A 27,274-nucleotide genomic window follows, 5' to 3' on the forward strand; every position below is an offset into this window, starting at 1 on the left:
AGAATTTACTAATAATCGACACAGCAAATAGAAATTTGCCGAAAAGTGGTTTTGTAAAAGTTTTTCGTCCTGAAAGCAACATAGTCACAAACCTTTTTTCTTTTATATTTGCGTTTTTTTAACTACTACTGCCACTTTTATTAAATTTAGAAGTAGCTGTAAATGGTTTTGGAAATGGTTTAGAGATTATCTAAAAACGTCACTTAATATACTCCACTTTATTACAAAACGCACATTGCTTTACTAGGAATTTACGCGTAGGATTAGCCGATAGGTGGTTTAGTAAATGGTTTTGTGCTGAAAACCACATTCTTTAATTTAAGGGTTAAGTTGCAATCACATTTCTTTGACATTTGCATTTTTTTCTAATTATTTTGTAATTATTTGTACAAGATATTAGTGCCTGTAAATGGTTTTAAAAATAGAAAAATTACATTTTGGTACTGAACTAGAACTGGAATTAGAAGTGGTTTTGGAAATGGTTTAGAGTTTACATAATAACGACATTTTATATTTCGCTTTATTGCAAAATGCACGTTGTTTTACGAATTTACACGCAGGAATCAGCCGGAAGGTGGTTTTGCACTAAATGGAACATTAACACTTAATTAATAAAATTAGGTAATCAGTTAATCCCAAATGGTCATGAATGTGGGTTTGCTTTTCCAACTTCTTGGTAGATTGAGTAAGCTCTTGTGAGCAAAAGAGCGCACATCTGATTGATTAATGGTTCCTAATTTGCAGTAAAATGTGCGAATAAATATAAATGTGCATTTTCTTGGGCCCTCGGAGGATTGAAGCGATTGCATCGACTGTTCATTGCAACACGAGCAAAATGTAGCGTCAAACCGAAGCCCTCGGGCGGTCGACTCACTTATATTAAATAAGTTTAACTTAATTTACAACACAACTGTTCGTTGGCGCAGAGACTGAAATTTAATTAAAAAGTTGAAATTAGTTTTTGTTGTAATTCAGCATTTTTAAATTCTTCCCGTTTGCGTTTATGATCAAACTTTCTGGCTAATTAAATGGAATAAGATGGCTCCGGCGTAATAAAATCACACCGTAATTGTGTTGCTTTTTTCGTTTCCCGACGTGCGGAATGATGCGTACGTCGATCGATATCATAAAGCGATTCCGGGGATTTCGGATGACACACGGACTATTCCGGTGCTTACCGCTGCCGGATTTATTTCGACTCGCCTTCACACACGGAGACTCCGGGCGCAATTATTGATGGGAGTTGCAACTCCGGACAACTTTACGTATAATTATAGATAGTTTGCGTGATCCTGTATAGTCAATTACGAAAGTTTACAAGAGCTGTAATGAGAATACATAATACCGAATTGGGGGAAACACCCCAACCAGGAAATAAACCCCGCACAACTCAGCAATTTTTTTTTGCTTTCAGAGATCCGAAAACGTGGACTTGTCTCTGAGCATACCCCAGTCCAACTTCCAATCCAACGGCTACGACATGGGCGACCAGGTAAGACGACCTCCTGGATGCACCAGCACACGTGCGGAAGTGTGCCGGCCATCTTGAGTGCTGTTAGAGAGATATGAAAGTCACCTTGGTAATGGCCGTTGAACCGCGTCTCTTCGTCATAATAATATCAATCATGAAAGGCCGACTGCAGCAGCAGTCGCGTCCCAATTTGATTTTCTTTCGATATTTTACAAAAAAAAAATGTCTTTGCGGTGGTGGCGGCGGCGGCGGCGAATACATCGCGAGCGCCGCTGCGGTGACCTACCCAACTAACTTTAATAGAGTCGAACTGAATACCCGTTGGATGTAATTTATTTGGCAGGCAAGAAATATGGACCATAACTTTGTATGAAAATAAAGAAGAATTATATGAACATTATAAATCAGCTTTTGCTCATTTTTATTGGACGAGCTGAATCGGACGCGTTTTTCGGCAGTGGGGACTCGTGGGGCAAACTAGGTGAAGAGTTGATACAAAATCACAAAGCCAGGTTTATGCTTTTTGGTGGCTCCAACATCAAAAAGTTTCAAACCAAATGATATTTTTTTAAGTTTATAAGAAACGCATAAATAAGTACCTAATTGTAGTTCAAATAATATATATCACAGGAAAAAACAAGGATTCTCAGCTTTACAAAATTTGAACTATTAACATCATCTAATAGAAAAAAGTTAGAACTAAGTATTAACTGTTTTATCTATTCAGGAATAGAATTTATGAATCAAATGCAATAAATTTAGGAAATAATCAGTAATCAGTTGTGGGATATAAAGTGTAGAATAATGTGTGAGACGTAACGTTTGAGATTTTTCAAGTGCCTCTTGTTTTTGTCTACATTGTATTAAAAACGGGCCGCCAGGAGCCACGAAAATTTTACCTCAACGGACCATTTTGTGTACCTTTAATTTATGCATACTTGTTATCTTGAAAGAGGTAGATGATGAATTGTAAAGTATTTTTTAAGACTTAGGAATCCCATAAACAAGGAACTACATTTGTAAAAGTCACAAAAAAGAATTACTATTGAAATTAAGAAATACAACAATATTTCGTCAATGAAATAATTTGCTATGTAGATATGATGTAAAAAGAGCTCATTCTCACTCTCGTCAAATATTTAGAACCCCATTTTCTGGCAAAATTTTTCCTTAACACATCGAGCCACAGTCTATGAAAGTCCAAAATTCCGTTAGTTTTTAACTTTCCGAGCGTTTCTGTACGTTTTTTAACCACTTACTGCGCGAAAACTCTAGTACAGTCCAAAAAATCACAAGTGAACGCAGAAAATGATGTTATTTCGGACTTTTCGTTAGATATGTAATCAAGAAACTTAAAAAAATGATGAGAATATAAATTATTTTCCCCTTTAGACGTTTCATACGCCGAGTTTCGGCGACGAAGACTTCGACATTCCGGCGATAAATCCGCAGCAGCAGCAGCAGCAGCAGCAACAGCAGCAGCAACAGCAGCACACCGACCAGCAGCAGCACTACCAACAGCAGCCAATGCAAGGCATGCAACAAATGAACCAACAAATGAACCAACAGCAGGACGCAATGGGCATGCACGACCCAACGGGTGGCTACCAACAGCCGTTGTATCTCGCAGGTCCCGATCACGGGATGGTCAATCCGTCCTATCACAGTCCACAGCCGAATTACTCGATGAGTCCTAGCCAACAACAACAGCACAACAATCAACTGTTGATGATACAGCAACAACAACAGCAGCAACATCAGCAGATGATGATGAATCATGGACAACCTCCACCGGGAGCCATGAATCAGTACGGGACGTCGCCACAACATCCCCAAGGAAGGGGCAACAGCCCGCCGGCCCCTGGACAGGAACCCACCACCAGCGAGGACAGCGACGACAGCGCCCCGCACACGGCTATGGTAAGGCCGGGGGCATACGCAATTTTTTCTACGAATTTTTTTTTTATTTTAACGTTGGCACCACAGCGAATTCATTCCGTTAGTTATTTTTATTACCTAATTAGTAATTACTGCAATATTCATTAAATCTTGTCCTTTAAGAACGTAATCAATTGTTACAACTTACTGGATATTTCAGAAAATAAAAAAATAAATTTGTTGTCCATTATAATTTGAGTTAAATAACAGATCACAAAATCACATTTTTTTTAGAAATGTAGCTTTACCAATTTTTTTTGTAATTTTTTGCAGATGACTGCGATGAAGCGGCCGTCGCCCGAACCCGCGGACCAAACGTTAACGAAAACGCAGAAAAAGCCCAAAGTGCAGAAGAAGAAAAAGAAGCGGGACCCCAACGAGCCCCAAAAGTGAGTTTGAAAGCATATTTCGCTGCAGTAATTGCCAATTTGTTCGATTACCGAAACCGCAACCGATTTGCGCGCGTTTATTATTAATCAACAAGTAGCCACTGCATTTGGGCCGAAAAATCGGAAATTTGGGCATTTCCGAGATAAGCGCGATTAGAATAAAGTGCGATTTTCCAGCTTAGCTTGCAGCAAATAAGAAATTTCATCGCTGGTCGTAAACCGTGCACCCCTTGTTTATTTTTATTCGTGCGCGCAGCCCTTGTAAAAATGTTGATTTTTCTGAATTCCGGCCGGAATATTTACAAGTTACGCTCGGAATTAGCGAGTTATTGATTTTCGCGGCCGCTATTAAATCGTATTAAAATGTTGAGAATGCCATTTACCCAGCTGCATAACAGAAAGGAAGACGTTATATGGCCCATAAAGCTAACATTTACCGTGCGCGCAAGTTGTAACAGCAGATTTATTGTTGCAATTTTAGTTACTATGTAGTGGAGCGGCCCGATTCGGGAACAATCACCCACACTTCTATTTTTGTTATGATTCATTTTTATTTGAGATTTTGGCATGCTTTTTACAGACCCGTCTCGGCTTACGCCTTGTTCTTCCGTGATACGCAAGCGGCCATCAAGGGACAAAACCCGAACGCGAGTTTCGGGGAAGTCTCGAAAATCGTTGCTTCCATGTGGGACGCTTTGGACTCGGAACATAAAAACGTAAGTAACCAAATCTGGTGACCTTTTTCAATTTGGACATGGTGTATGCAATTTATTTGGAAAATATTCAAAGCAAATGATTCAAGTCTTAGGGTCACAGGTCGGCCACAAATTATCATTCTTTTCAGATGGCTCTTAATGGATGAAATATAAATCTTGAAATTAATTTCAGCGCTGACTTGAGGTTAAATACATATGAACGTGTCATTAACTAAATTTATGTTTTATGACTAAATTATCCAAATGGTGAATAATAACTGGAAATAACATTCCATTAAAATTAAGGCTAGGATCTGTTTAGTGCATTCAATTGTTATCGTATTATTTATAATATAACTATTTCACAAATTAATGTTCATAGAAAAACAATTATTATGAATAATGTATTTATCGCTAATAACAATTTAATGATGTAACAGGAATAAAAATTATTTAACGATCTCGTAACGATTACGTCCTATAAATAAGCATCGCGTGCGGTCCGTTGGCAACGCTTTTGACACACAAACAAAAACATTGGTGGTTTTTTGCCGCCCAAAATTACAGGAACCTGTAATTCAAAATTGCTTGATGACTAGGATGGGAAATCAAGAATGCCATTTTTTCAAAAAATTGAACTAATCTAGTGGGAAAGTGGAGAATTATTAACTGCCGTGTCCATTCAAGAGAAAAAACGGAGAAAATCAATAAATTATTACATTTCTCGTTTTATTTTTAGTTGATAAAATTATAAAAAATTATAAAAAATAAACAAGTAACGCAGCTAGATCAAAATAATAATCTTTTCTATAATATCTATACAGAGTGATTCAAAATTCTCGGGCGATCTCATGGGTTTGTAAAAAAAAATGTTTAAACCTTTTTTACGAGATATAATCTTTCAAAGATTAGATTTTAACAAACTTGCAAATAGGATAACATTAGAAACAAAACAGCAACAATCGATTTGACTAAAGAAAAAATAAAAAAACAAAAATTGAAAATTACGTTCTAGATACAAAAATCACAGTTTAATTTTCAAAAATGTTGATTATTATAAATCATTTGCAGTTTTGATGACGTGGAAGAGTAGAAAAACTTGGTCTTTTGCTTACTTCTATCACTGATTAAAAATATTTTATGAAATTAAGAGAAAAAATCTCCACTTTACCTCTTAATACTGGTAAGAATAATAATTGAGAAGGAATTTATTTATGATTTTTCTAGAGTTTGTTGGAACTGTACTATAACGTACTGAAGAGCTTATTCACTTTTTACACTGTTATGTACACTTTTTCTATATAATTTGTAAAAGTTGAACTAAAAAAACATTTTTCGCAGATTTTCAATTTTTGTAGTGAGACTAAACTACAATATTTTGAGCTGCATTAAATAGTCCGGGAGGTCAATTAGGCCAAATATCGACCAAAAAACTTTGCGATTTTTTGAGCTATGAATGAATCTTTTTTAAACCCGGCTACAGTTTGAATGTATTTTTGTTGGGTTGGTGGTTGCTACCCTAATTTTTGCGCGCGCACTTTGCTACCCTCGTGTCAAGTTTGACATTCGTTCAAAAAAGTCCGTTCTCCCTTGCCAGGTGTATAAAAAGAAGACCGAAGCGGCCAAGAAAGAATACCTGAAAGCGCTCGCCGCCTACCGGGCCAGTTTAGTGTCGAAAGGCGCCGGCGAGGGCGACGGCATGTACGGCAACTACGGCAGTTACAACGCCGGCGCCCCCCAATACGGGGGCTACACCCCGCAAGGCGCCATCCCGTCGCCCCCCATGTCCTCAGCGGCGACGCCGCCCACCCAGCAGCCCCCCATCGGCAAGAAGCCGGCCATGATGTCGCAACAGCAACAGCAACAACAGCACCAAAACATGATGCAGTCGCCAATGGGCCAAGTGCACATGCAGCACATGCAGCAACAGCACAACAGCTACATGCAACAGGTTCCTCAACAGCAGCACATGCCCGTGTCGCCGCAGCAGCCGCACATGCAGCAGCACGTCAGTCCGCCCCCGATGGTCTCGAGTTCGCCGCCCGTCTCGGCGGCGGCGCCGCCCCCGGCCACCGCCGCCCAGCAGGCCCAAGGACAGATGAGACCCCCCAACTCGTGTATACGGCACGGCTGCCCCAACCCGGCCATCAACAACGCCGAGTGGGAGGACGAGTACTGCAGTAATGAGTGCGTCGTGAGCCATTGCCGGTAAGTCCAAATCCACTTTTTTGAGAATTATCGTAACTTTATTGTGTGAGGGAATTAAAAAAAAAAATGAGGGCTTTTGTGTTGGTTTGTGATTGTGGTTTTGTTGCAGGGATGTATTCACAAACTGGGTAGCGAACAACAAGAACCAATCACAAAATTTTTCGACAGTTAAATAAATTGTAGACGTAGGGATTGTTGCAAGTTCGAGTTAAGCAATACTGAGAGGAACAGATAGGATATTTAAGTTTGTAATCGGTCCGAGTGCTGTACTGATAAAATGATGTGTAATAGTGAGAGGCTAGGTTAAGCTTGTAAATAAAATGATAATCATTTAGAGAGTGAGATTGTATTGTGGGAAGCAATAGGAGCAATACGATTTCATGAAATAGGTATACAATACAAGACATTGTAATCCTAGCATATACACGTTGTATATTAATTATTGAGGAAAATTTGTTAATTCATGCTCTGTAAATGCATGTCCCTTTGGAAATAGTAGTTAGATATGTCCAAAGTACATAAGAAAACTATATAAAAGGAAAACTATTTTAGTTCATAGTTAGGTCTTTGTTGTTACGGAACGTTCCCCATCCCCGGCGTGGCTGAACGAGAGAGAGAGTATAAATAATCGTGTTCTCTGTTCCTTGTACTGAATTCCTTTTATTTGGATCTGACCGATCATAGTTTGTAGTGTACAATTATTTTTATATCATTGACCAATCAAAGTTACGCTTTTTTGTCGATGTATATAAATTGCAGTTGTTATTTTATTGTTATTGATGTAATAAGCAAGCAATTCGGTTGCGTCAACATCCCTAGTATTAAATACGTGGTGAAGGATGTATATTTGTGAATATTATGAACGACTTGTTGAGATTCGAACTGTTTGAAGCAGTGATATTGTTAATGCGTTTTTATTTCCTTCCCGACTGTTTGAGACAGTTTGAACTGTGAGAACTGTATTATAATACGTTTAGGTAAATGCATATTACGACTTCAATACTTGGTTCTCATCGTTCCTTTGGTTGTTTCGCGGAACAATCGGCGATCGTTCGTTCGTTCATCGTTGGGTCGACGGATATCAAAATCACGACTATTCCAATCCTTATCTCTACATGAGCTTTAAAATTATTAAGTACAATTTATGTTTCACTATTACATTGTAAATATCATATTTTATCCTGACAAGCACACCTTATACTATGTAATCAATTAATATTTAAAATAAATGAATAGATTCTAACGCGCTTTTTTCACCCACCACCCCAACCAAAAAATGCACCTCATTTGGGAAAAATCCACGTCCACGTGAGCACAAAACATTAAAACAAAAAAATTAGACACAGATAAGAGCATTAAAGTAGCAAGAAAAATCCAGATAACTTGGAATCAAAACTGACTTTTTTCGATTATTACTTATGGTTTTGATGAAATAAAATAAACAATTGTAAAAAATGTTGAGCGCAGTCAATGACCCTAAAATTCGAATCCTTTATAACCTCAAAAAATTAAACCCCCTTAAAATTAAAAAAAACACTTCACCCTACCAATCAAAAACGAGAATTAACATATAAATCATTAAAGACGGAACAATTTAATTTAAATAGTTTGACATAGAAAAAAATCAGAAAATGACAAGGCGGCGGCGCTTTTGGACAATCCTGAATTGTTGTTACGAGGTCAATGAACTTTAACTTGCGTTAACAAAACGGCAAAATTTTACGTTATTTCACGCCAAATGACTTGTCATAGCAGACGAGAACCAAAAATTAAATAACAAATATCGAACTGACACAAGAGTACTTACCTGAAGTCTTGAAGCGAACAAAAAAGTGCCAGAACGTATGTCAGCCACAAAACCACTTCAAAATTGGAAAAACTTGTAAACAAATACTGGAAATGTTCAATTATTTGTCCGATTTAACACTAATTAACCGAATTAATGCAACAAACAACGCACCGCCACCTTCAATCAAGCGCCTTTTGTTTTAACTACCAACCCTACAATAAAAATCACTAGGGGGTAAGGTGGATGCTAACTTGATTTTTGGCGAAAAAAAATGCAAAAACACCTTAAATAACTTTATTTTTGCAAAAATTGCCACAATAAAATCAAATCGTCTCTCCCCCCATGGACATGGGGTTGGGACTCGGCGTCGAGCTGACCGAACTCAACGTCTCCTCTTTCATCTTCTTCATCGGATCCTTCTCCTTCTTATCCTTTCCGTGCTTATGCTCGTGTTTATGCTTATGTTTATGTTTGTGCTTCTTCTTATCCTTCTTCTTCTTCTTAATCTTCCCCGTATCCCCCTTGTGCTTTGAATCCTCCTTCTTGAACATCCCGGGCTCAAACCCAACCGGCCCACTCTGACCCATTCCAGGCAACGAAACGGAATTATCCGAAAAATACTCCTGTTTCGGAGTCGGCCGTGGCTCCACGTGCATATCCATCGGCTCCTCCTACAAGAAAGTAAGCCACGCCTCACCAATCGCACGACTCACCTTGATCCGATCCTCGCTGGCCACCACCTCCACATTCATACAGCCCAAGTTATCCTCGATTATCATTGGCGTAGTACTGTCTTTCGGGGTGGGGGAGTGCTTCATTTCGGGGACGGGGAGCGGCTTAGGGACATAAGGCGTGGTTTTCCGCGCGTCGTGTTTATGCATGTTCATCATGCCGGCCAATTCCGGTATCGGGAGACAAACTGGGCGTTTACTTCCGTACAAGGTGTAGTAAAAATCGACCAAATCGCACCTCAGTCTTGTATCATGTGACAACATGCCGCTGAAATGCAATGAATATAAGCCCCGCCTTAAAACACGCCCACTTACTTGATGTTTGTCCAAATCCGCTCGACTAAATCAGGGATGTCCAACCGTTCGCGATGGGCCCTTCTGAACGGAGGATTGGTTATAATCAAGTCGGCTAGTTTGTGGCGTAGGCCGGGGTCAGGATCACTTTCTAAAATATCAAGTATGTCTTGAAGGTCATTCCAGCGACCGTCAGCTCGCACAAAATCAACCAAACATTCGAGGGCCGCAACTCGAACGTCTGAAAATCGCCCAATGAGAAACGAGCACCGTTTGAAATTTGAACCAAACCAATGAAATGTCCATAACTGGCGTAACTCTTGAAAATGGTGGGACGGCTTGGCAAATGGCCAAACTTTTGCAACTTCCGAATGGCCTTAAGACACGCCACCGAAACCGTATATTTGTAACACGGTAGGGCTTTCTCAAGGTTCAACATCCTGGTGACCTCTTCGAGGATCAGTTTAGTGTCAGTACTGAGACTCTCGGCCGTAATTGGCGCCCCCTGGTGTATCACCGACACCACCGGAGTCACAGTATTCCCCAAAGCTTCGACCAAAGCCGCTCGATAGTAATTATCCGAGTAGCGATTTTTCGAATTATCGTTATATTTGAACAAATCGAGCAAGAATCGAATCACATCCGGCGGACAAATCCCGTGCGCGTTCCGTAACCCCGCCATGGCCAACGGGATGGTCTTTTGCAAGTAGTAGTGTTGGAAATTGGTGAAACTGTTCTGTCTTATAATATGCGGAGCGGCAAACGAGCCAAACAATTTGCGAAAAATCGCCAGCATGGCGGGCGGGCCGGCCCAATTGGCCACCATGGCATTTGCCACCTTGGTGAGACAGTGGGCGGCACGACAGCGCACTTTGTAATAGCACTGTTCGTTCTCGATGGTGTCGGTGAGGGCCAGACGGGTGGCGGGCGTGGGGTAACGCTCCAGGGCGTAGATGGCTTCCATCTGGGCGGTGACGTCACGTTCGTGGCGGAGCTGGTACTGCCATTGGTAGTCGGGTTGCTCGATTACGACCGAGCGGAGGAGCGTCATTTCGGGGTCCAGGCGGATCCAGAGGACGGGGGAATCACTGGAAGGCGCAAAGGCTTTTTTCAGAACAAAAATTCTAAATCAATCACATTACACTCCTGTTTGTTTTTTTATGATTTTTTTATGCGATATGCATGGACGTGTGAAATCTACAAAAAAAAATCTGGCTCTAAAATTTTTTATTTTTTCTAAGCATTAACGACAATGTGCCACTTTCTTGTTACTACAGGTTAAAAGAGAATTCAAAACTGAACTAAAAACAAACGACAAAAAATCTTGCTGAGATTAACTGATTTTTTTTTATTTTTTAAATCTAACTTCAAAATCTTTCAAAAAATATAAAAATTTGCCCTTTTTTATTTTTTTTAATTCTGTTTGAGCAAAATATTGCAAGAAAAGTGAGTTTTCTCTTGAGTATTTTTATACTTACTCCATGGCACTCAAATCCATATCGACCTCGTCCCCTGTACACAGCGGAATTTTCTTCTTTTTATTTCTCCGACTCTTGGAATGGCACGTGATGTCGGCCTTCACCACCGTATTCTCAATTTGCAACATATGCTTAAAAGTCCCGTCCAACTCTTGCAACGTCACCAAAAGGGGCCCCACATATTTTCTAATCCCCAACTGCGTCGTGGCATCCTGTCTTATCTCCAATTCGATTGTATTTCTATAGAAAAAAACAAACAAATTTTTTTAAGGGGGCCACATCGCGACTCACCTCTTCCGGTTAAAAACCGAAGTCAAGTGAAACTTGGCATGGCCCCCCGTCCGCACCCACTGATCAATAAAAACAGCCATATCTTTCCCCGTCACCGTAAAAATCGCCTTCGTGAAGACATTAGTGCTGATGAGCATGTGCCCCCATAATCCACTCCCGATTTTCTGTTGCGCCGCATTCGTAGCCAATGAGAGTTGTTTATTGAAGACTTGCAACAACAACTCCTGGCCAATACGGTGCTCCAGCATACGCATCACAAGAAACGCCTTCTTTTCCAAAGCTTTGATGTACATGGGGGACATTGTGTGAAGGTTCCTGATCGAGAAATAAAACTTCTCCTCTTGTTTGGTGTTAGTTTGAGAGGCGTTGGAGCCCCCACCCACCGGCAAGGGGGCCGGGGGCTGGCTGGGGTCCAAGACAATCCCCCCGAACTGTTCCTCGTATTTCACAACGTCCTGGAGCATCGACTGCACCCAGTATCGGTACTCGTTGTTACCGAAGCTTTTCTTGCAATAGAGACCGCACAAGTACTGGCTTATGCCCTTGTTGAGCCACATGTCCGACCAATTTTGCATCGAAATGAAGCAACCGAAGAACTGCTCGGCTATCGCCTGGGCCATGATGGTCCTAGTGATGTAAACCTGGTCAATAATGACCGCCGAGTGTAACAAATTGACACTCAAAATGCTCATTGTTGCGTAAGACCGGTAATCCTCATGTGTCTCGTCGACAAAAACTTGCTTATAACACGAGTACGGATAACGATTTGATAAAGTTTCTTCGTAAAACTCGAAAGTTTCGTGCATATATCGCGTGGTCACTTTCAACAACGGAAGGAGATTGGGGAGACAAAAGTGGGTCACCTCGTGCATGTAGGGGTCCACGTAGATCTCAAAGGGGCCCACGGCCAGCGAAATATTGGGGGCGCAGGTGGGGACATTTAGCGAGTAGTGATAAGTCTTCCGGCGCATGTCCGGAGTGTACACCACTTCGATCAAATCGCCGTTTGAGATCGCCGTCATCTCATCGTCAACGGTGAACTCCAGCTTCCAGGTGCAGGTCTCGGCGAAGCTGTCCACGCACGGGAACCACAGTCGCGAGGCGTTCTGGTGTCCGTAGGTGAACAAGTGGACGCCGCGTTCGGCGTACGTCCCCTCCTTGGGCGGCACCACGAAGTGGATGCCCCCTTGGGGCTGCTCGAGCGAGAATTCGATGCCGACGCGGAGGGCGGTGCCCTCGGCCACGAGATGCGACGCCTCCGGCGGGATGGTGACCACCAGCTCGCCGGAGTTGTTGTCCGGGTCCACCTTGAGGGCGGCATTCAGGTGGTGCGTGGAGAAGGTCTCGAGGCTGCGTCTGGGGGTTCAATTTCGCAAAATTAGACCACTTTTTCCACATTCAACACGGTTTTTATCTTAAACTCGAAAAACTGTAACAAATAAACATGACTCTTGTCTATTTTTTGGTTAAATGTCAAAAAACACAGCCTCCTTTGCCCATTCATTATTATCAAAAAAACTCGATAAGGGCTAATAATTGTCTACCCATTCATTTTTATTAAAAAAACTCGATAAGGGCTTCCGAAATGATTGTCTCCTATAATTGGGCTTGCGTAAAAACTGATAAGGGGGTCAATATTTACGTGTCTGTGTCCGACTGGCAGACGTCCAAAAACGGGTCAAAATACTGAAAATGGGCCTCATAGGCGTCGTTTAAAATAATGCGGTAAATGCGGCACTGCTTGGCGTTCAATCTGACGTGTCTCAGGTTGTCTCGCAGGGGCACCACCGTCAATTCAACGAAGCCCTACAACCCCAAATTTACAATCTATGAATGAAAAGAGCCCAAAAACGCACAATTATGCTCTTCCGCTCAAAACTAATCCCAGTAAGGCTCACAATTTGATGGGCTGTAAAGAAACAAAACCTCAATTTTACGAATCAAAAAAGTTAGACGATTTTTTTGGTGATACTTATAATTTAAAGGGGCGGCAGTTGTCCCCGGTGCGTTCTCGCTTCATTTTTGGGTGGTTTTTGCGAGCTTAGAGGGATTTTGGGGTAAACATTGCGATGGGATTTGTATACCAACAGTTTTCTGAGGTTAGATTGTTTTTGACAGGTTGTAATTTGAGCAATTTTCGCCTTTATAACAACTAAAATAAGTGCCAGAATTGCGGAGAACCGAAATTAGTGAATTTCGTAGTAGACGCAACTATAACCCTTATGAAACAGTCAATAAATTCGCCGAGCTTTTTGAAATCGTCAAAAGTTAGGCTATGTTGTTCACGTGTTGACGAGTCCAAGTTTTTTTTAGTTTAAGTTAATCAAAAATGAGTTCTAGCGAATCTGAACTTAGTGATAGTGATGTTGAGGTAATATCTGAGTCCTTTAAAAGAATGTGCAAAAAAACTGCTATTTTTTAGTTACAAGAAGCTTTCGCCGAAGGGCGGCTCAAACCGGGCTTAAATAAAGTCGAAGCGGCCCCCAAACAATTCGTAAATAATGTCGTAAGTCACTTCTAGTTGTCATTTCTTCATGAAAGTAATAACAATGTGATTAGGGGGGCCTCCGGCAAAAGCTGGCCGAATTCAAGTCAAGCCTCCCCTGGATCGAGAACCTGGACTTAGTCAACAAGCAGGCGCCCTTGGCCCCGGAACTGGCGGCGCAACTGCTCATCCACGAGGAAAAACGCGAGAACCAGTTGAAAAACAACAAAAAACTGCCCCAGGTTGACCCAAGTGCGGACCCCGTTTTGAACGACTTCAAGCGCGAGACGATGTTCCACCGGCAGGCGCAAGCCGCCGTCATGGAGGCCCTCCCGCGCCTCAAGGCCATGGGGCTCAAGACCATACGCCCCGATGATTATTTCGCCGAAATGGCCAAGACCGACGAACACATGCAGAAAATCCGCGCGCATTTGATGCAGAAACAAGTGGCCAAGCAGAGGAGCGAGCGCGTGAAACAGCTGAGGGCGCAGCGAAAGGAGGGCAAGATGTTGCAAGTTCAGGCCAAACTTGAGCGCCAAAAGGAGAAGAAGGCGATGCTGGACCAAGTGAAGAAGGTGAGGAAGGGGCAGAGCAAGGATTTGGGATTCCTGGATGGGAAGAACAAGTCGAAGAAAGCGATCGAGAAAAGGAAGATTAGGGACAAAAAGTTCGGGTTTGGGGGCAAGAAAAGGGGGAGCAAGTTGAACACGAAGGACAGCGCGGCCGATATCAGCGAGTACAGGAGGCCCAAGAAGCCGGTCCCCGGGAAAAAGGGCAAGGGGGCGAGTAAAAGGCCCGGGAAGAACAGGAGGATCAAGAACAGGGCAAAGGGAAAGCGATAAATAAATTTATTTGACGCCTATTTTTTATGTATTGATGTAATTATTAGAAATAAATGATTATTACTATGTTTTGTTGTTTATTTCATCATCACCCGGCAAAAAATTATGTTTTGTTTGAAGGAACAGGGATACAAACCTTAAAAAAATTACTAAAGTGACGTAAGGTTTGTTGGTTAGGTCTAACCTTCACACGTGTTATTTTTGTAGTTTATTTTACAAAAAATGGCTAAACTCAAGCTGAGTAAGTTAAAATCCAGTCAAAATATTGTTTTCAATTGATATCTCATAGAAAAGCCCTCTAAGCGGCAGCCTGCGCGCCAGCGCTACAAAATCCAGAAAAAAATCCGCCAACACAACCGAAAAGTCCGCAAGGAAGCAAAAAAGAACCCCAAAAAGCACAAACAATCGGTTATTCAAGTGCCCAACATCTGCCCCTTCAAGGAAGACATCCTCAAAGAAGTCGAAGCGATGAAGAAGCAAAAAGAAGAAGAGCGTGAAAAACAGCGCGAACAAGCGAAACTGGAGCGCCAAAAACGCAAAGAAGCCGAAAAATCGGGGGGTTTAGAGACTCTAGTTGCCAACGCGGAAATGCGTGGAAAAATCCACGAAAACTTCACCCCCCTAACATCGGAAAAAACCCACGAAACCAGCCAGGAAAACTCCCTCAAAGCCTACTACAAGGAGTTCAAGAAGGTGATCGAAGCCGCTGACGTGATTCTGGAGGTGGTGGACGCGCGCGACCCCCTGGGCACCCGCTGCACCCAAGTGGAGCAAACCGTCAAATCAATGAAAGGCAACAAGCGCCTGGTCCTAATTTTGAACAAATCTGACTTAGTCCCGCGCAAAATCCTCGACCAGTGGCTCAAATACCTCAAAAAAACGACCCCGGCGATCGCCTTCAAGGCCTCAACGCAGGACCAGTCGCGCAAACTGGGCCAGAAAAAATTCACCAAGGCGGAAAAAACCACCCAGGGGGCCACTTGCGTGGGGGCCGAAGTCCTCATGTCGCTCTTGGCCAACTACTGTCGCAATAAAGGGATCAAGACTTCGATCACGGTCGGGGTTGTGGGGCTCCCGAACGTGGGCAAAAGCTCCATTATCAACAGTTTGAAGCGGTCGAGGGCTTGCAACGTGGGGGCCACGCCGGGGGTCACCAAAGCCATGCAAGAGGTGCAGCTCGACTCGAAAATAAAACTGCTGGATTCGCCGGGGATTGTCTTCGCTGCTGGGAACGACAGCAGCGCCTGTTTGCGCAACTCGGTCAAGGTTTCAAGTCTTGCGGACCCCATCACCCCAGCCAATGCGATTTTGCAAAGGGTGACGAAGCAGCAAATGATGGAGATGTACGATGTGACGGAATACAGCACTCCTGATGAGTTTTATAGCCTGAAGGCGGCGAGAACGGGGCGGTTTAAGAGGGGCGGGGTTCCGGATGCCGTGGCGGCGGCAAGGGGCTTGTTGGAGGATTGGAATAGTGGGAAAATTAAATATTATACGGTGCCCCCCGAGGATGAGGGACAAGTGCATGTCAGTTCGGCGATTGTGACAGAGGTTGCGAAAGAGTTCGACTTGGATAGTTTGGAGACCATGGAAGTTGACACTTTGGATCAGATTGAGAAGGAGGGGGCTAGCAAGGGGGCCTTTGTCTTGGACAGTTTGGGCCCGGTTGAGAGCGTTGAGGAGATGGAAACTGAATCAAAGTCAGATTTGGTAAATATAATATTTATTTCACTATTCCAACTACTTCGTCCGATCTTAGGCGGCTTATGTCCGTCGCAAAAAAGGGCGACATCTCGTGACATTTTTATTAATAATAGTCTAATAATACAAAAAATTATAAGTTGGCTGTGACGTTATATTAAATTAACCACTAATCGCTTAATTTGGCGTCCCCTATTGAAAAAAAAAAACATATTTTTGTTTTAGTTGAGCGATAAAATTAACGTTGAAAGTAAGAAAAGTAGGAAAAAAGGCGCGAAGACTGAGACGAAGAAAGTCGATCCGGAGATGGAGTTGGAGGGTAATCAGAAGTTGAATCAAATTAGGAAGAACCAGTTCAAGAAAGAGAAGAAAATGCGGAATAGGCGGGAAAAAGTAGCGCAACAATTGGCGAGTGGTTTAGAAAATTTTACGTTAAAGTCGGATAATGATAAAGATTATGACTTTGATACTGACTATACGATGTAAAAGAACGATTAAATAAAATATTGACAACTAATTCAAGAATTATAAAGAAGAAAAACCCATGAAGCATTTTTACAACTAAACGAAAAAACTGAACTAAATGAGTAACGACTGCTTACTCATTACATGGTCCTTCGAGCCGGATTTATTAAATTTAACTTTAGTGAAAAAGAAAATAATTAAGTCTCATTAAAATTAGAACTATTATCTGAAAACTCAATCAAAAAGAGAAGAAATTAGGTTGAACCTGGACAGTTAAACAAATGTCGAATAATTGAATAAAGCATTAATCGTCATCATATGGGGGCTTGTAGTCGGGCAAGACCTCCCACACCTTCTCCCTCCACTTCTTCATCTTCTCCTCCTTGGACTTCTCCAGCTGGATAATCGCCGGCAACGACCGCCACATGTAGTAATGATGAAACAAAATTCGCCTGAAAAACCCAATCCGTACCTACTTTATTTTTTTCCCCACTTTACCTTTTGTAATGCAAGTCGGCCAGTTTTTTCTTTCTGTCCTGCCTTATAATCTCGGCACAGACGTGGCGATGCCACTGGACGAAACTTTTGTTCAGCAAAACAAAATCGTAATAATCCTCAGCGACTTGATTGGCCTGAACGCGTTCATGTCGTAGCTGCAAAACAAAAAAATATTTTTTACTCACTTGTTGAAAAAACTCACTTTGCGCCACTTGTCCATCACCCGAGTTAGCGCATTCCTCGCGAAACACGCATCAGCCAGGGCGTTCTTATCCCGGTATTTACCCTCAACGAACTGTTTCCATGCCGTGATTGACTTACTCAAAATGGTGATTTTGAGGTGCAGCTCGCTCTTCTCCTGCTTCATCTTCATATCGATGTATTCGTCGAGGAGCTTCTTCAAGGCGTTTTTGAGCAAATGCCTGTTGTGCAAATCTTCGGCTTTTTGCATTTTCTCCATGAAAATCGCCTTGTTCACTTGCCGCTTCTTCTCACGCTCGAGCTCCAGTCTCCGACGTTCTTTCATCATTTCGAGGTATTTCTTCTTTTCTTCTTCGTCCTGCGCCCGTTTCTTCTCCAAGGCTTCGGCTATGATCCTCGCGCGCGTCTCGTCCATCTGTCTCTTCCGTTCCAGCACGACTTCGTGGCGTTTGGCACGTTCAAGTGCCCGTTCTTCCAACTCTTGGACGAACTTTGGGGCTTTTTGGGTCATAATCATGAACTTTTCGCTGTAGTCGACCGGCGGGGCCACTTTGCACCGGGTTTTCGCCGAACACTTGGCGAAAATCTCGCGAATTTCGACTTTACTCTCATTGAAGGCTTCTTTGTCCAAAATTCCGAGTTTCAGTTCGAGGATCAAACGCTCCTTCTGTTCGAGCTTTGAGGTCAAGCGCTCGATGGTGCTCTTCTGGGCCACGAAGCGATTCTTGAAGTTGTTTAGCACCTTCAAGGGCTGTGTCCTAGGTTCGGTCTTCTCCTCCTTTTGGACCTTTTTCAAGGCTTTGATCAAGTTTTCAAGTTTCTCCTGCTGTTCCAATTTTTTTTGAACAGCTTTGCTTTTCTCGATTCGCATCTTAACTAGTCGCTTCCAGGCGTCGAAGCACGACTTGAGGCACGATTTTCGCTCTTCGGTGGTCATTGTATCAAACACCCTGTAATGTTTTGATAAGTTTTGGTTGCCAAGGGGGGCGATAATTAGAATTTGGCGCCGCGGTGACGTTTGACTGAGGGCGCGTCAGTCGAGTCAAAATGGCGGACTTTTGTAAGGTGAGAAGGCTTGAGAATTAGCAAAATTGGCACCATAATTACGCAAAACAGCCCCAAAAGCCCCCATAGAATGCCTCAACTAGTCAAAATTGACCAATTAGGGTAGTTAAAGGGGGTTGGGGATGGCTTAGTTGCACCCTCACAAGATGGATTCTTCCAGCACAACTCTGGAAAACTGTTTATTTATTGGGAAAAATTTCAGCTGATTGTGGGTTTGTAATGGATACGATTGTGCAAGGGCCCCCCGGCGAAGGGGCCCAGGACTTGAACCTAGTCGACGCCGCTTGGAGCACCCAAAACTCGCAAGAGATCGTAAACAACAACTCTATCCTTTATATTGCTGTAAGTATCGATTATTTGCGGAAATCCGCCCTAACGCGCCCCCAAGGTCGAGTACATCAAAGACGAGTACAAGATGGAGTCGGCGGTCAACTTGCCGCCCCCGGAGAACTTCGCCGATTTCGAGCAGCACGTGAGCCCCCTCGACCCCAACATGAGCTCCGTGGCGCGCTACAGCCCCGTGTACAGCGAGCCCACCACTGAGTACAACCCCGTGGTGATCCACCACCTGGTCCAGCCAAATTCCAGTCAGAGCGATATTAATAATTTAGCCCCCGAACCCATGCCTGTCTTATGCAATAACGACATCCGGGAAGTCGTTGATAACCATTTTTTGCAAATGGTCAACTCCGGGAACCAGCTGCAGGTGGTGCCCCCCAACGAGCAGGAGGTGGCGCTGCTGATAACTGACCAGGAAACGGGCATTTCGTACAGCGTAAGGGGGCAGGAGTTTCTCGTTGAGGACGAGCAGTTGCTAAATGCGCTCAGTCCCGACCCGCTTTTGGACCCCCATTTGCTGGCACTTGACGAAAACGCGCTCAAAACCGAGCTGGGGGATGAAATAATTAACTCAACCGTTAACACAGCCGTTAATAACTATATCACGAGTTTGAGTGCGGCCGTTGATAACGACGGACAGTACAAGATGGAGACCAGGAGGCAGAAACAGAACGAGGTCGAGTTTGAAGATCAGTTATGTAATGATTTTGTAATAAAAATTGTCAAGGGTTGTGAAAATTATTTAAATTTTGGTTGCAGTGTCCAAGGTTTATAGCATTGTGGACAAGCCGGTGCCGTCGAGGGCCAGGGCCACGCTGCCGGAGTCGTATCTCACTCTGAGCAAGGTGGACCAAGGTGAGCGTTTAGTCTGCGGTCCGCCTTTTTTTTTTCGAGCTTTGGCACTCTAATGTCCGATTTTGACTTGCAGTTTTTTATTATTCGTCATCGGAAATGTACAAGTTTTTGATAAAGTGTACATAGAACAAGGAATCAGATTCTTTTTGTATAATCACAATTCTAAAATACCTTAGATAAAGCAATCGCAACATATTGTATTTCCGTTGAGTGACGCGAGTGGAATTTACATATTTTATTATCTCTTCGGCATGATGTAATTTCGATAGAATATTACGGGCGTGATAACAAATAAGTCAAAAACGTCAATGTTTTAAGGTGTTTTGTTTTTAATTTTATTACGCGCTGTTATGTAGTTTAATTCAAACAAAAACACAAACTTCTAATAATTATTCAAAACAAATCGCAACAAATCACACAATATATTAAAATTTTACTGTACTAAGATGTTTAAACTGCAGTCCGTGTCCAATTTTTTTGTTTTGTTTGGATTTTTTAAATTGTTTATTATTCCGGAATCAACAAAAATGTTGTTACTGAAAACTCAACAAATTGTCGAATTTGTTGGTTATTTGCTGTTTATTTATTATTATTTTATTATGCAATCGTGATTAAAGATTCTTTTTTTTATTGTAAAAAATAATAAAAAAGCACCCGAAATAAACGCAAAAATTACGAAAAATATCAAGATTTTCTTGTAAATATTAATAATTAAATAAAGGAAACTGAACAAAATGTCATGTCTTTTTTTAAAGAATTTTTTAGTTGGGAAAATAAATTCATTTAAACTCTTAACTGTTCTTAAAAGAAGAATTTTAGAATTTTGGCGAAAAATAGTTTCCCAAAAAGACGTTCAAGCTGCGGTCTGCGTTGCATAATTTTTTTTTTTTTTTTTGAAAAATTTAAAGAAGCCACGAAAATATCAATTTTTTTCAGAAATGATATTTTCCAAACATGTTAAGACTACGGTTCGCCGCGCATTTTCTTTTTTTTTAACTACATATTAGCTTAGAATCAGGAAAAAAGTGTTAATTCAGGCAAAAACTTTCCAAAATAATTAAGAATGTTGAAGAAACTCTAACAAAATATAACGGAATTCGGAATTTCTTCAGTTGAGAAAATAAAAAAGTTAAACATTTGCACAAAAAAATACCAACATTTTGTCGGAAAAGCAATTTTCCAAAAAGATGTTTTGACTGCGGTCCGTATCGCAATTTTTTAAATCACAATTAGAGGAAAAAAGTGTTACTAAAGGCAAAAACATGCTAAAATAATTAAAAATGTTAAAGAAACCTGAACAAAATATGAAGAAAAATTCAGAATTCAGAGAAAATAAAAAACACCAAATAACCAAAATTTTGTTGGAAAAATATTTTACGACTAAAATGTTTAGTCTGCGGTCGGCTTCACATTTTTTTATTGTGGTAAAATCAGGAAAAGAGACAAAAAAACATGCCAAAATGAAAAAACTTGAACAAAATGTTACGGAAATTCAGATTTTTTCAGTTGGGTCAAACACTTGCACGAGAAATAGGTGTTTAGTCTGCGGTCGACCTCACATTTTTTTAAATTCTAATCAAAAAAAAAAAAACAAAAAAGGAAACTTGGACAAAATATCGAATTTGGCACTCACTTGCTTTTATGGTCGCGAAAAGTTGTTCTCACTCCCATGCCCGACCTGGCAAAACAAATACCCGCCGCCGCCCGCTTTGATTAAATACTTGAGCTAGTCACGTGACTCCTCCACCTAAGTGACTTGGTATTCGTTCCAGCACTGGGCGTTTTTGCCAAGAAAACAATCCCTCGAAGCACACAGTTCGGACCTTTGACTGGAATTCTGAAACCGAGCACCGAACGTTTGAAAAACGGTCCGACGTCTTTGCAATTTTTTATCGAAGATGAGAACAACGTCGTGTCACAGATTGATGTTTCGGATGAAAGTAAGTCGAATTGTGAGTTTATAGTTTCGAAAAAAGTCGTGTTTAGATGCTTCGAATTGGATGCGTTTTATCAGACAAGCGACGAATTATAACGAGCAAAATTTATTGATAACGCAGGAAGGCAACTCTTTGTATTTCACAACGACGAGGAGCATTCTTCCGAAGCAGGAACTGAAGGTAGGTGTATGCTTGTGTGGCGTTTTTGCCTAATTTTTGGGTTCGTAAGGTTGGCTACAGTGTGCCCTACGCCACCCGTCACAAATTATCAATTCTGGTCCCCGAGGAAGAAAAATCGTGGCCTTGTTACGAATGTTCGGAAACTTTTGCCTCCTCTGATGAATTACAGAAACATTTGAACATCCACGACAGTGACGAGGAAAACAAATGGAAGAAAAAGAATTTAAAAAATAAGAAAAAAATCCCAAAAAGTGAGACGTTTCAATGTAATAATTGCAACGAACTGTTCGTCCAGCCGGGAAAAGTCGCCCTCAGGCAACACTTGATTGAAAAACACCTTTTGAGCGGTTTGGACTTGATCGATCAGTATTTTTCTTCAGTCATGTGAGTGTCTTAAGCGAAAATAATTCCCCCGAAACCACGTTTTTCCACAGGAATTACAAGTGCGATAAATGCGAATTGGTTTTCAATTCGGAACCTTTGTTAAAAATCCATAACTATCTTCATGATTCGGACAGTTCGGACGAACAAACGAATCATGTTTGTCCCAACTGTCAGAAAAAATTCCCAACGCAACGCCAACTTGTTACGCACGTCGCTACGCACGCACTTACCAAAAAACCGGAAACGGAAACGTTCAAGTGTCCAGTGTGCCACAAAATGTTCGCTATGCGCGAGCGACTAAGGGTTAGTGTGGGTTTTGACATGTTTATTTCCACGCGAAATTCGCAAATAATTTCAAATTTTCACGCGATTTAGCCAACTTCGCAGTCTTCAATTTCCATTGATTAAAAATGGCAAAAGTAACATCATTTTCAGTTTAATTCGGTCGTTTTTAGCATTTTTTGTCAAAATTTCGCCAAATCAAAAAACATATTTGGAAGAAAAACAAGATAAAAAGCTCTGAATAGGGCAAGAATTGCACAATGTTTTAACTAACTTAATTTTTAGCGAAATTTCGCGCTATAATTGCATGTTTTTTGATTAAAAAACGAATAAGATGTCCATAAATTTTATCCAATTGATCAAAAACTGCAATTGTTACTCAAAAATGTGTTTCAACGCAACGAAAATACTCGACTTTAGCTAATTTGCTCGCTGTTTGCGTCCCTTTCTAGTTTTTGTATGCGCATTTTATGTAAAATTCTTATTTTTAGTGTCGTCCCGTCAAGGTAAGTTTTTTTATTTTATTAGGTATTTAGTAAACAATTTCGGAATATTATTACAACAATCACAAGAAAACTGAGTTTTTTTAACACTCAAAAAATTGTTATGATAACTTTGATTTCATTTTAAAAATATAAATCAGGCAATTTGATTCCAAATTTAATTGTTCCGGACAGTAAAATAAATATTTGTCGGCTATGTCTAATTAATAAAAAAAAAAAAAAACGTTTCGCGTGGAAATAGACACGTTATTTTTATTGAAAATAGAGAGTGACTGAAGCAATTGCAGCGCCACATGCTGGTGCACGGCTCTGACGACTCGAAGCCTCTCCAGTGTAAAACTTGCAATAAACGCTTTGTGAACAATTCGGCGCTCGCCGGCCACATCAAGACCCACCTTGTGGGCAAAAAAATCTTCGAATGTCCCATTTGTAAAGAAAATTTCGACCACGTCCTAAAACTGAAACTCCACGTCCCCAAACACTGCGAAAATAACACATACTCGTGCCCTCATTGCAGCAAAGTTTTCAAGAAGTACAGTATCATACGCAAACATATCCGTGCGTTTCACTGCGACCAGAAACACGCATGTCCCCACTGTATTAAAATGTTCCCGACTTTGGATAAATTAAAAATGCATTTATTGCGCCATTCGGACCACCGGGAGTTTTTATGCGCCGATTGTGGCAAGCAGTTCAAGCGCAAAGACAAGCTGAAAGAGCACTGCAAGCGCATGCATTCGGAGGAGCGCGAAAACGACGTTCCAAGGCCCCCGAAACCCGTCTCTCAACCGGTGAAAAAACTCAATCCGAAGAGCGAACCGACCGATTTCCACCGATTCATCTACAAGTGTCACACGTGTCTTGTTGGGTTTAAACGTAGGGGGATGTTGGTTAACCACTTGGCGAAGCGACACCCGGATATAAGCCCGGATTCGGTCCCGGAATTGAATTTACCGATTTTGCAAACGACGCGTGACTATTATTGCCAACACTGCGATAAAGTTTATAAGAGTAGTTCGAAACGCAAAGCTCACATTTTGAAGAATCATCCGGGGGCCGCTTTGCCGATGAGTAACCGGAAACAGGGCAATTTTCCGGATAATTCCGGGCTTCCGAATCCGACGTTTTCGCAAACTGTGGGCAGTATTACGACGCGGCCGCAGAACTGCAAGTGGTGTCATAAGCAGTATGCGAGCAAAGCGAAGTTGTTGCAGCATCAGAGGAAGAAGCACAGCGAGCAGTTGGCTCAGCAGAATGGGGGCAAGGAGGAGCAGAAGTACACGCCGCCGGAGCAGGCGGAGGGACAACAGAATGACTTGCAGGACTTTAAGGTTGGTTTTATGCCGCAGGAATCACTATGTTTAGTCCGCGGTCCGCGCTCTCATTTTTTTTTTTTAATAATATAGCAAGTAATAAAAAAATGTTAATGTTTCCGCAGGTGTCTGAGAGCGATATTTTGAACAGCGCCCTCGAAGAATATAACAAACGCGGAGGGGAGCAGTTTTGTCATTTTGTTGCGATTGAAGGTGGGGACGAGTTTGAGCAGTCAACTGGGGATTTGGGGGCCCCCAATTCGCATTTGTTTCGCTTACTGACAACGAGCAACGGTGAATATTTTCCCCGAGATAAAAAAAATTGATTGTGTTTTAGAACTTCCAGGTTTAGTGCCACCACGTTGAAGAAAAACCTCGAGGATTTCGAGTATTTCCGGTGCTCCTTTGTGAGATTTCCACTCAACTGAGTGATTTTGAGCGAGTTTGTGCCGTAGGTTGAAACCTACGTATTTAATAAAATGCAAAAAGTAACAAAATAGAACGAGAGGCGAAGAGAATTTTGGGAAATTGAGATTATTTTAGCAATAATTGTCTTAATTGTAACAAATTTATAAACGAACAAGCGCTTATTGTTTGGCTTGGCCGCGGCCGCTTGTGTTTAGCTTAGGGACGTTTGTTTGGGTCAAAAATGTATCCTAGATTCTAAAAGAAATGAAACCTTTTCCCCGTGATAGTACTAACACTTTGTATTTTAACACGTAAATAATTAGGGAAATGTAACCCTGTGATTGTTGAAAACAAAGTCGCGTGACTTTAAATATTTTTATTGTAAAAAAAATTGTTATCACCTAGAAACTCATATTGGTAGGCCAGGGTTCGGTATCGTTCTGGACAAAAACATCGTCCTCGGAGGCGCTCGTCCCTGGCGACGTGTACGACGTCTCCCCCACGCAGGTGTAGTAGCTCTCCCTTTTGCTTAAAGACACGTTGCGTCCGATGCAACTCAGGCCCTCGGTCGCCCTCTGGTTGGACGGGTCGAGCCGCAGGGCCACGTTGTAGTGGTGGAAAGCCTCGCTGTCCTTGTTCAAATTGACGTAGCAGTCGCCCAGCATCTGGTGGATGCGCGAGGTGGGGTGCTGTTCCACGTGCTTCAGCAGGAGCTGCCGAGCTTGGTCGTACTGCTGCTCCTGCTCGAGCAACTCCACGAGCATACAGACGGCCTTAGTGGAAAACGTCTTGTCTTGGCTCACGGCCTTCTCGAGGAGGTTTCGCACCGTTTTCCCGGACGTCATCGGGTCTTTGAGTAAAACGGAGGCGTGCAACTGCAGTGAAACTATTTTTTGTAATTGTTGTTATTTGAGGAATAAATAAGAAAACAACTTAATGGCGCCTAATCCGTTTCGACACCTAAAGCAAAGACAACGTCCCATCCCGATATTCCTCTCAGATAGCGCATTAGTTTGCCAGATGAAGGCAAACGAAAAAAAAGTGATACGTTTTTAAAATAATTCGTCCCAAAAAAACAGTCTAACAGCCAATTCTCTCTTTACCGTATTACAATTTTTTCACTTACCGTAACCGAATGTGGGCTGAAATTGAGCTGTTTGCACGCATTTTGCGCCATGGAGTCGGCCTCCCTCAGCCGATTCATCTTCACATAGCACTCGACCAAACACTGGTGCAAGTCGTATCGAAACGGACAGATCTGGATCGCTTCCGTGCAATGCTGGGCGGCATCCTGGTACTTGCTGAGCTCCACCAGCGTCTTGGCTTTCAGCAGCAACGCCTCTATGTTTTTGGGCGAGGCACAAAGCGCCTGCTGTGCGAAATAAACGGCTTTTTCGTGCCGTCTCGTCGAAAACATCAGATTGCCAATGACCACCCAATGCTCACTCGTCCACAGCGACATATCCGAGGTCGGGATCAAATCCTCCAAATACTCAACGTGTTCGGAAGTCCCCGAGCTCGCCAAAAGCGTGGCCAGTAAATCGCGACCAAAGACTAGGTTCTGGTCGAGTTTAATCGCCCGCTGGAGGACTGCAATCGCCGTCTCGTCCTCACACATGTAGTGGTAGCAGTAGCCCAGGTTGACCAGCAGCGACGTGTTGTCTTTGAGTAGACCGTGGCTGTCCATGCTTTTGTACGTTTGGGCGGCGTTTTCGAAGTCGCGCGAGTACAACTGGGCTTGTGCTTTGAGCCAGAGGTTTAGCCAGTTTAGTTCGGAAGTTGCCTCCACCATTAGTGCGTTGACTTCGACCCCTTTCACCCCCAGCTTGAGCAAGTTCTCCACGGCTTCGAGGGCCAGCGGGCACTCCCGGAGCACCTCCTTGTAGCACGTTATGGCCGAGCGCTCCATCCCGGCCTCCCTGTACAAGTTGCCGAGCGCCATGTTGACTTTGGGGGTCCGCAGGCGGGCCTGAATCGACTGCAGCATCTCGATGGCCCCATTCACCTGCTTCAGGGCCATGCAGCACTTGTGTATCTTGAACCTGATCTCCACATCGCTGGCCAGTTCGGGCTGACTCTCCGTGATTTTATTAGACATTGACTTGGTTTTTAAGAGGTGTTTGCGGAGCTGTAAGGCCTGGCGGTACAAACTCTCGCTTTGGGCGAACTGTTGCGTCTCGTACAGCGAATCGGCGTACAGCAACATCACCTGGAACTTCTGCAAAGGGGGCAAAAAGTCGGGCTTTTGCTCGGACGCCGACAGGGCCAAGTCGCACTAAAAGCACAGTTGGGGGCTCAGACTCCCAAAAGGGGGCTACAAACCACTCGGGAGATGTTCGAGTGCAGGGCAAGCTCGTACATCGCCTGCAATTGCTTCAATAAGTTGGTCATCTTGGCTTGGCAAATGTGGGGTTAGGTTTTTGAACTCGGCAAATCCCGTAACGGCGAAACCACCAATCCGGATTTCGCGCACGTCAAAACGTTGCATTGACGTTGTGTACGGTAGGTATTTCCTTCAAATTTTGTAAAAAG

The 27,274-nt window shown here is 42.5% G+C and overlaps 7 protein-coding genes across 11 annotated transcripts in view; 4 read left to right on the plus strand and 3 right to left on the minus strand.

Moving 5' to 3' along the window:
- The window catches only part of LOC663375 (TOX high mobility group box family member 4), a 76,977-nt gene extending 69,033 nt beyond the window's left edge, over positions 1 to 7,944 (plus strand). For all 4 annotated transcript variants that reach the window (XM_008200075.3, XM_008200076.3, XM_015983635.2 and 1 more), the window contains 6 exons: positions 1,415 to 1,492; positions 2,864 to 3,391; positions 3,683 to 3,798; positions 4,379 to 4,514; positions 6,091 to 6,701; positions 6,811 to 7,944. In XM_008200075.3, the coding sequence (XP_008198297.1) occupies positions 1,481 to 1,492; positions 2,864 to 3,391; positions 3,683 to 3,798; positions 4,379 to 4,514; positions 6,091 to 6,701; positions 6,811 to 6,877 (1,470 nt within the window). In that variant the 5' untranslated portion in view covers positions 1,415 to 1,480 and the 3' untranslated portion in view covers positions 6,878 to 7,944. The remainder of the gene's footprint in view (positions 1 to 1,414; positions 1,493 to 2,863; positions 3,392 to 3,682; positions 3,799 to 4,378; positions 4,515 to 6,090; positions 6,702 to 6,810) is intronic.
- An 826-nt stretch (positions 7,945 to 8,770) lies between these two features.
- On the minus strand, positions 8,771 to 13,397 carry Taf2 (TBP-associated factor 2). Its single transcript, XM_064360055.1, has 9 exons — positions 13,260 to 13,397; positions 13,141 to 13,194; positions 12,927 to 13,090; positions 11,285 to 12,640; positions 10,994 to 11,233; positions 9,807 to 10,603; positions 9,537 to 9,756; positions 9,204 to 9,489; positions 8,771 to 9,161 (listed from the first exon to the last, which is right to left on the minus strand). The coding sequence occupies exons 1-9, from the start codon at positions 13,302 to 13,304 to the stop codon at positions 8,814 to 8,816; spliced, it is 3,510 nt and encodes a 1,169-aa protein (XP_064216125.1). The 5' UTR covers positions 13,305 to 13,397; the 3' UTR covers positions 8,771 to 8,813.
- A 116-nt stretch (positions 13,398 to 13,513) lies between these two features.
- On the plus strand, positions 13,514 to 14,677 carry LOC663412 (uncharacterized protein). The gene is made up of 3 exons (XM_969459.4): positions 13,514 to 13,655; positions 13,707 to 13,790; positions 13,844 to 14,677. Exons 1-3 carry the CDS (start codon positions 13,614 to 13,616, stop codon positions 14,609 to 14,611), a joined length of 894 nt encoding a protein of 297 aa, XP_974552.1. The 5' UTR covers positions 13,514 to 13,613; the 3' UTR covers positions 14,612 to 14,677.
- Positions 14,678 to 14,717: 40 nt separating this feature from the next.
- Ns1 (Nucleostemin 1) lies at positions 14,718 to 16,829 on the plus strand. Its single transcript, XM_969474.5, has 3 exons — positions 14,718 to 14,852; positions 14,901 to 16,321; positions 16,538 to 16,829. The coding sequence occupies exons 1-3, from the start codon at positions 14,834 to 14,836 to the stop codon at positions 16,796 to 16,798; spliced, it is 1,701 nt and encodes a 566-aa protein (XP_974567.2). The 5' UTR covers positions 14,718 to 14,833; the 3' UTR covers positions 16,799 to 16,829.
- LOC663446 (uncharacterized protein) lies at positions 16,403 to 21,508 on the minus strand. The gene is made up of 4 exons (XM_969491.4): positions 21,369 to 21,508; positions 17,478 to 18,426; positions 17,276 to 17,430; positions 16,403 to 17,229 (listed from the first exon to the last, which is right to left on the minus strand). The coding sequence occupies exons 1-4, from the start codon at positions 21,404 to 21,406 to the stop codon at positions 17,082 to 17,084; spliced, it is 1,290 nt and encodes a 429-aa protein (XP_974584.2). The 5' UTR covers positions 21,407 to 21,508; the 3' UTR covers positions 16,403 to 17,081.
- LOC663462 (PR domain zinc finger protein 10) lies at positions 18,454 to 25,679 on the plus strand. 2 transcript variants are annotated; one of them, XM_008200078.3, is made up of 11 exons: positions 18,454 to 18,541; positions 18,744 to 18,883; positions 18,930 to 19,578; positions 19,640 to 19,735; positions 21,508 to 21,675; positions 21,722 to 21,852; positions 21,902 to 22,236; positions 22,287 to 22,539; positions 23,309 to 24,352; positions 24,460 to 24,628; positions 24,672 to 25,679. In XM_008200078.3, exons 2-11 carry the CDS (start codon positions 18,761 to 18,763, stop codon positions 24,698 to 24,700), a joined length of 2,997 nt encoding a protein of 998 aa, XP_008198300.1. In that variant the 5' UTR covers positions 18,454 to 18,541; positions 18,744 to 18,760; the 3' UTR covers positions 24,701 to 25,679. The 2 variants fall into 2 exon arrangements, with proteins under 2 accessions (XP_008198300.1, XP_008198301.1); XM_008200079.3 differs by having other exon boundaries at positions 24,681 to 25,679.
- On the minus strand, positions 25,104 to 27,204 carry APC7 (Anaphase Promoting Complex subunit 7). Its single transcript, XM_969523.5, has 3 exons — positions 27,065 to 27,204; positions 25,869 to 27,017; positions 25,104 to 25,617 (listed from the first exon to the last, which is right to left on the minus strand). The coding sequence occupies exons 1-3, from the start codon at positions 27,131 to 27,133 to the stop codon at positions 25,144 to 25,146; spliced, it is 1,692 nt and encodes a 563-aa protein (XP_974616.1). The 5' UTR covers positions 27,134 to 27,204; the 3' UTR covers positions 25,104 to 25,143.
- Between the last annotated feature and the right edge of the window lie 70 nt (positions 27,205 to 27,274).

Source organism: Tribolium castaneum, chromosome 2 (assembly GCF_031307605.1).
Source record: "Tribolium castaneum strain GA2 chromosome 2, icTriCast1.1, whole genome shotgun sequence".
Lineage (NCBI taxonomy): Eukaryota > Metazoa > Arthropoda > Insecta > Coleoptera > Tenebrionidae > Tribolium > Tribolium castaneum.

Bases quoted from the DNA above. Each gene is read 5' to 3' on its own strand.
- LOC663446 (XM_969491.4), bottom strand. From the start codon at position 21,406: ATGGGAGTGAGAACAACTTTTCGCGACCATAAAAGCAA. The intron at 18,427-21,368 runs GTGAGTGCCAAA...AAAACATTACAG, and splicing joins TTTCGCGACCATAAAAGCAA to GGTGTTTGATACAATGACCA. The intron at 17,431-17,477 runs GTGAGTTTTTTC...TTTGTTTTGCAG, and splicing joins TGATGGACAAGTGGCGCAAA to CTACGACATGAACGCGTTCA.
- APC7 (XM_969523.5), bottom strand. From the start codon at position 27,133: ATGACCAACTTATTGAAGCAATTGCAGGCGATGTACGAGCTTGCCCTG. The intron at 27,018-27,064 runs GTTTGTAGCCCC...CTGTGCTTTTAG, and splicing joins ACTCGAACATCTCCCGAGTG to TGCGACTTGGCCCTGTCGGC. The intron at 25,618-25,868 runs GTAAGTGAAAAA...GTTTCACTGCAG, and splicing joins TCAGCCCACATTCGGTTACG to TTGCACGCCTCCGTTTTACT.
- LOC663462 (XM_008200078.3), top strand. From the start codon at position 18,761: ATGGATACGATTGTGCAAGGGCCCCCCGGCGAAGGGGCCCAGGACTTG. The intron at 18,884-18,929 runs GTAAGTATCGAT...CGCGCCCCCAAG, and splicing joins ACTCTATCCTTTATATTGCT to GTCGAGTACATCAAAGACGA. The intron at 22,540-23,308 runs GTTAGTGTGGGT...AAGCAATTGCAG, and splicing joins CTATGCGCGAGCGACTAAGG to CGCCACATGCTGGTGCACGG.
- LOC663412 (XM_969459.4), top strand. From the start codon at position 13,614: ATGAGTTCTAGCGAATCTGAACTTAGTGATAGTGATGTTGAG. The intron at 13,656-13,706 runs GTAATATCTGAG...GCTATTTTTTAG, and splicing joins TTAGTGATAGTGATGTTGAG to TTACAAGAAGCTTTCGCCGA. The intron at 13,791-13,843 runs GTAAGTCACTTC...CAATGTGATTAG, and splicing joins AACAATTCGTAAATAATGTC to GGGGGCCTCCGGCAAAAGCT.
- Taf2 (XM_064360055.1), bottom strand. From the start codon at position 13,304: ATGAAGCGAGAACGCACCGGGGACAACTGCCGCCCCTTTAAATTA. The intron at 13,195-13,259 runs TAAGTATCACCA...TGTTTCTTTACA, and splicing joins ACTGCCGCCCCTTTAAATTA to GCCCATCAAATTGTGAGCCT. The intron at 12,641-12,926 runs GTAAATATTGAC...TTGAACCCCCAG, and splicing joins TGCCAGTCGGACACAGACAC to ACGCAGCCTCGAGACCTTCT.
- Ns1 (XM_969474.5), top strand. The intron at 16,322-16,537 runs GTAAATATAATA...TTTTTGTTTTAG, and splicing joins CTGAATCAAAGTCAGATTTG to TTGAGCGATAAAATTAACGT.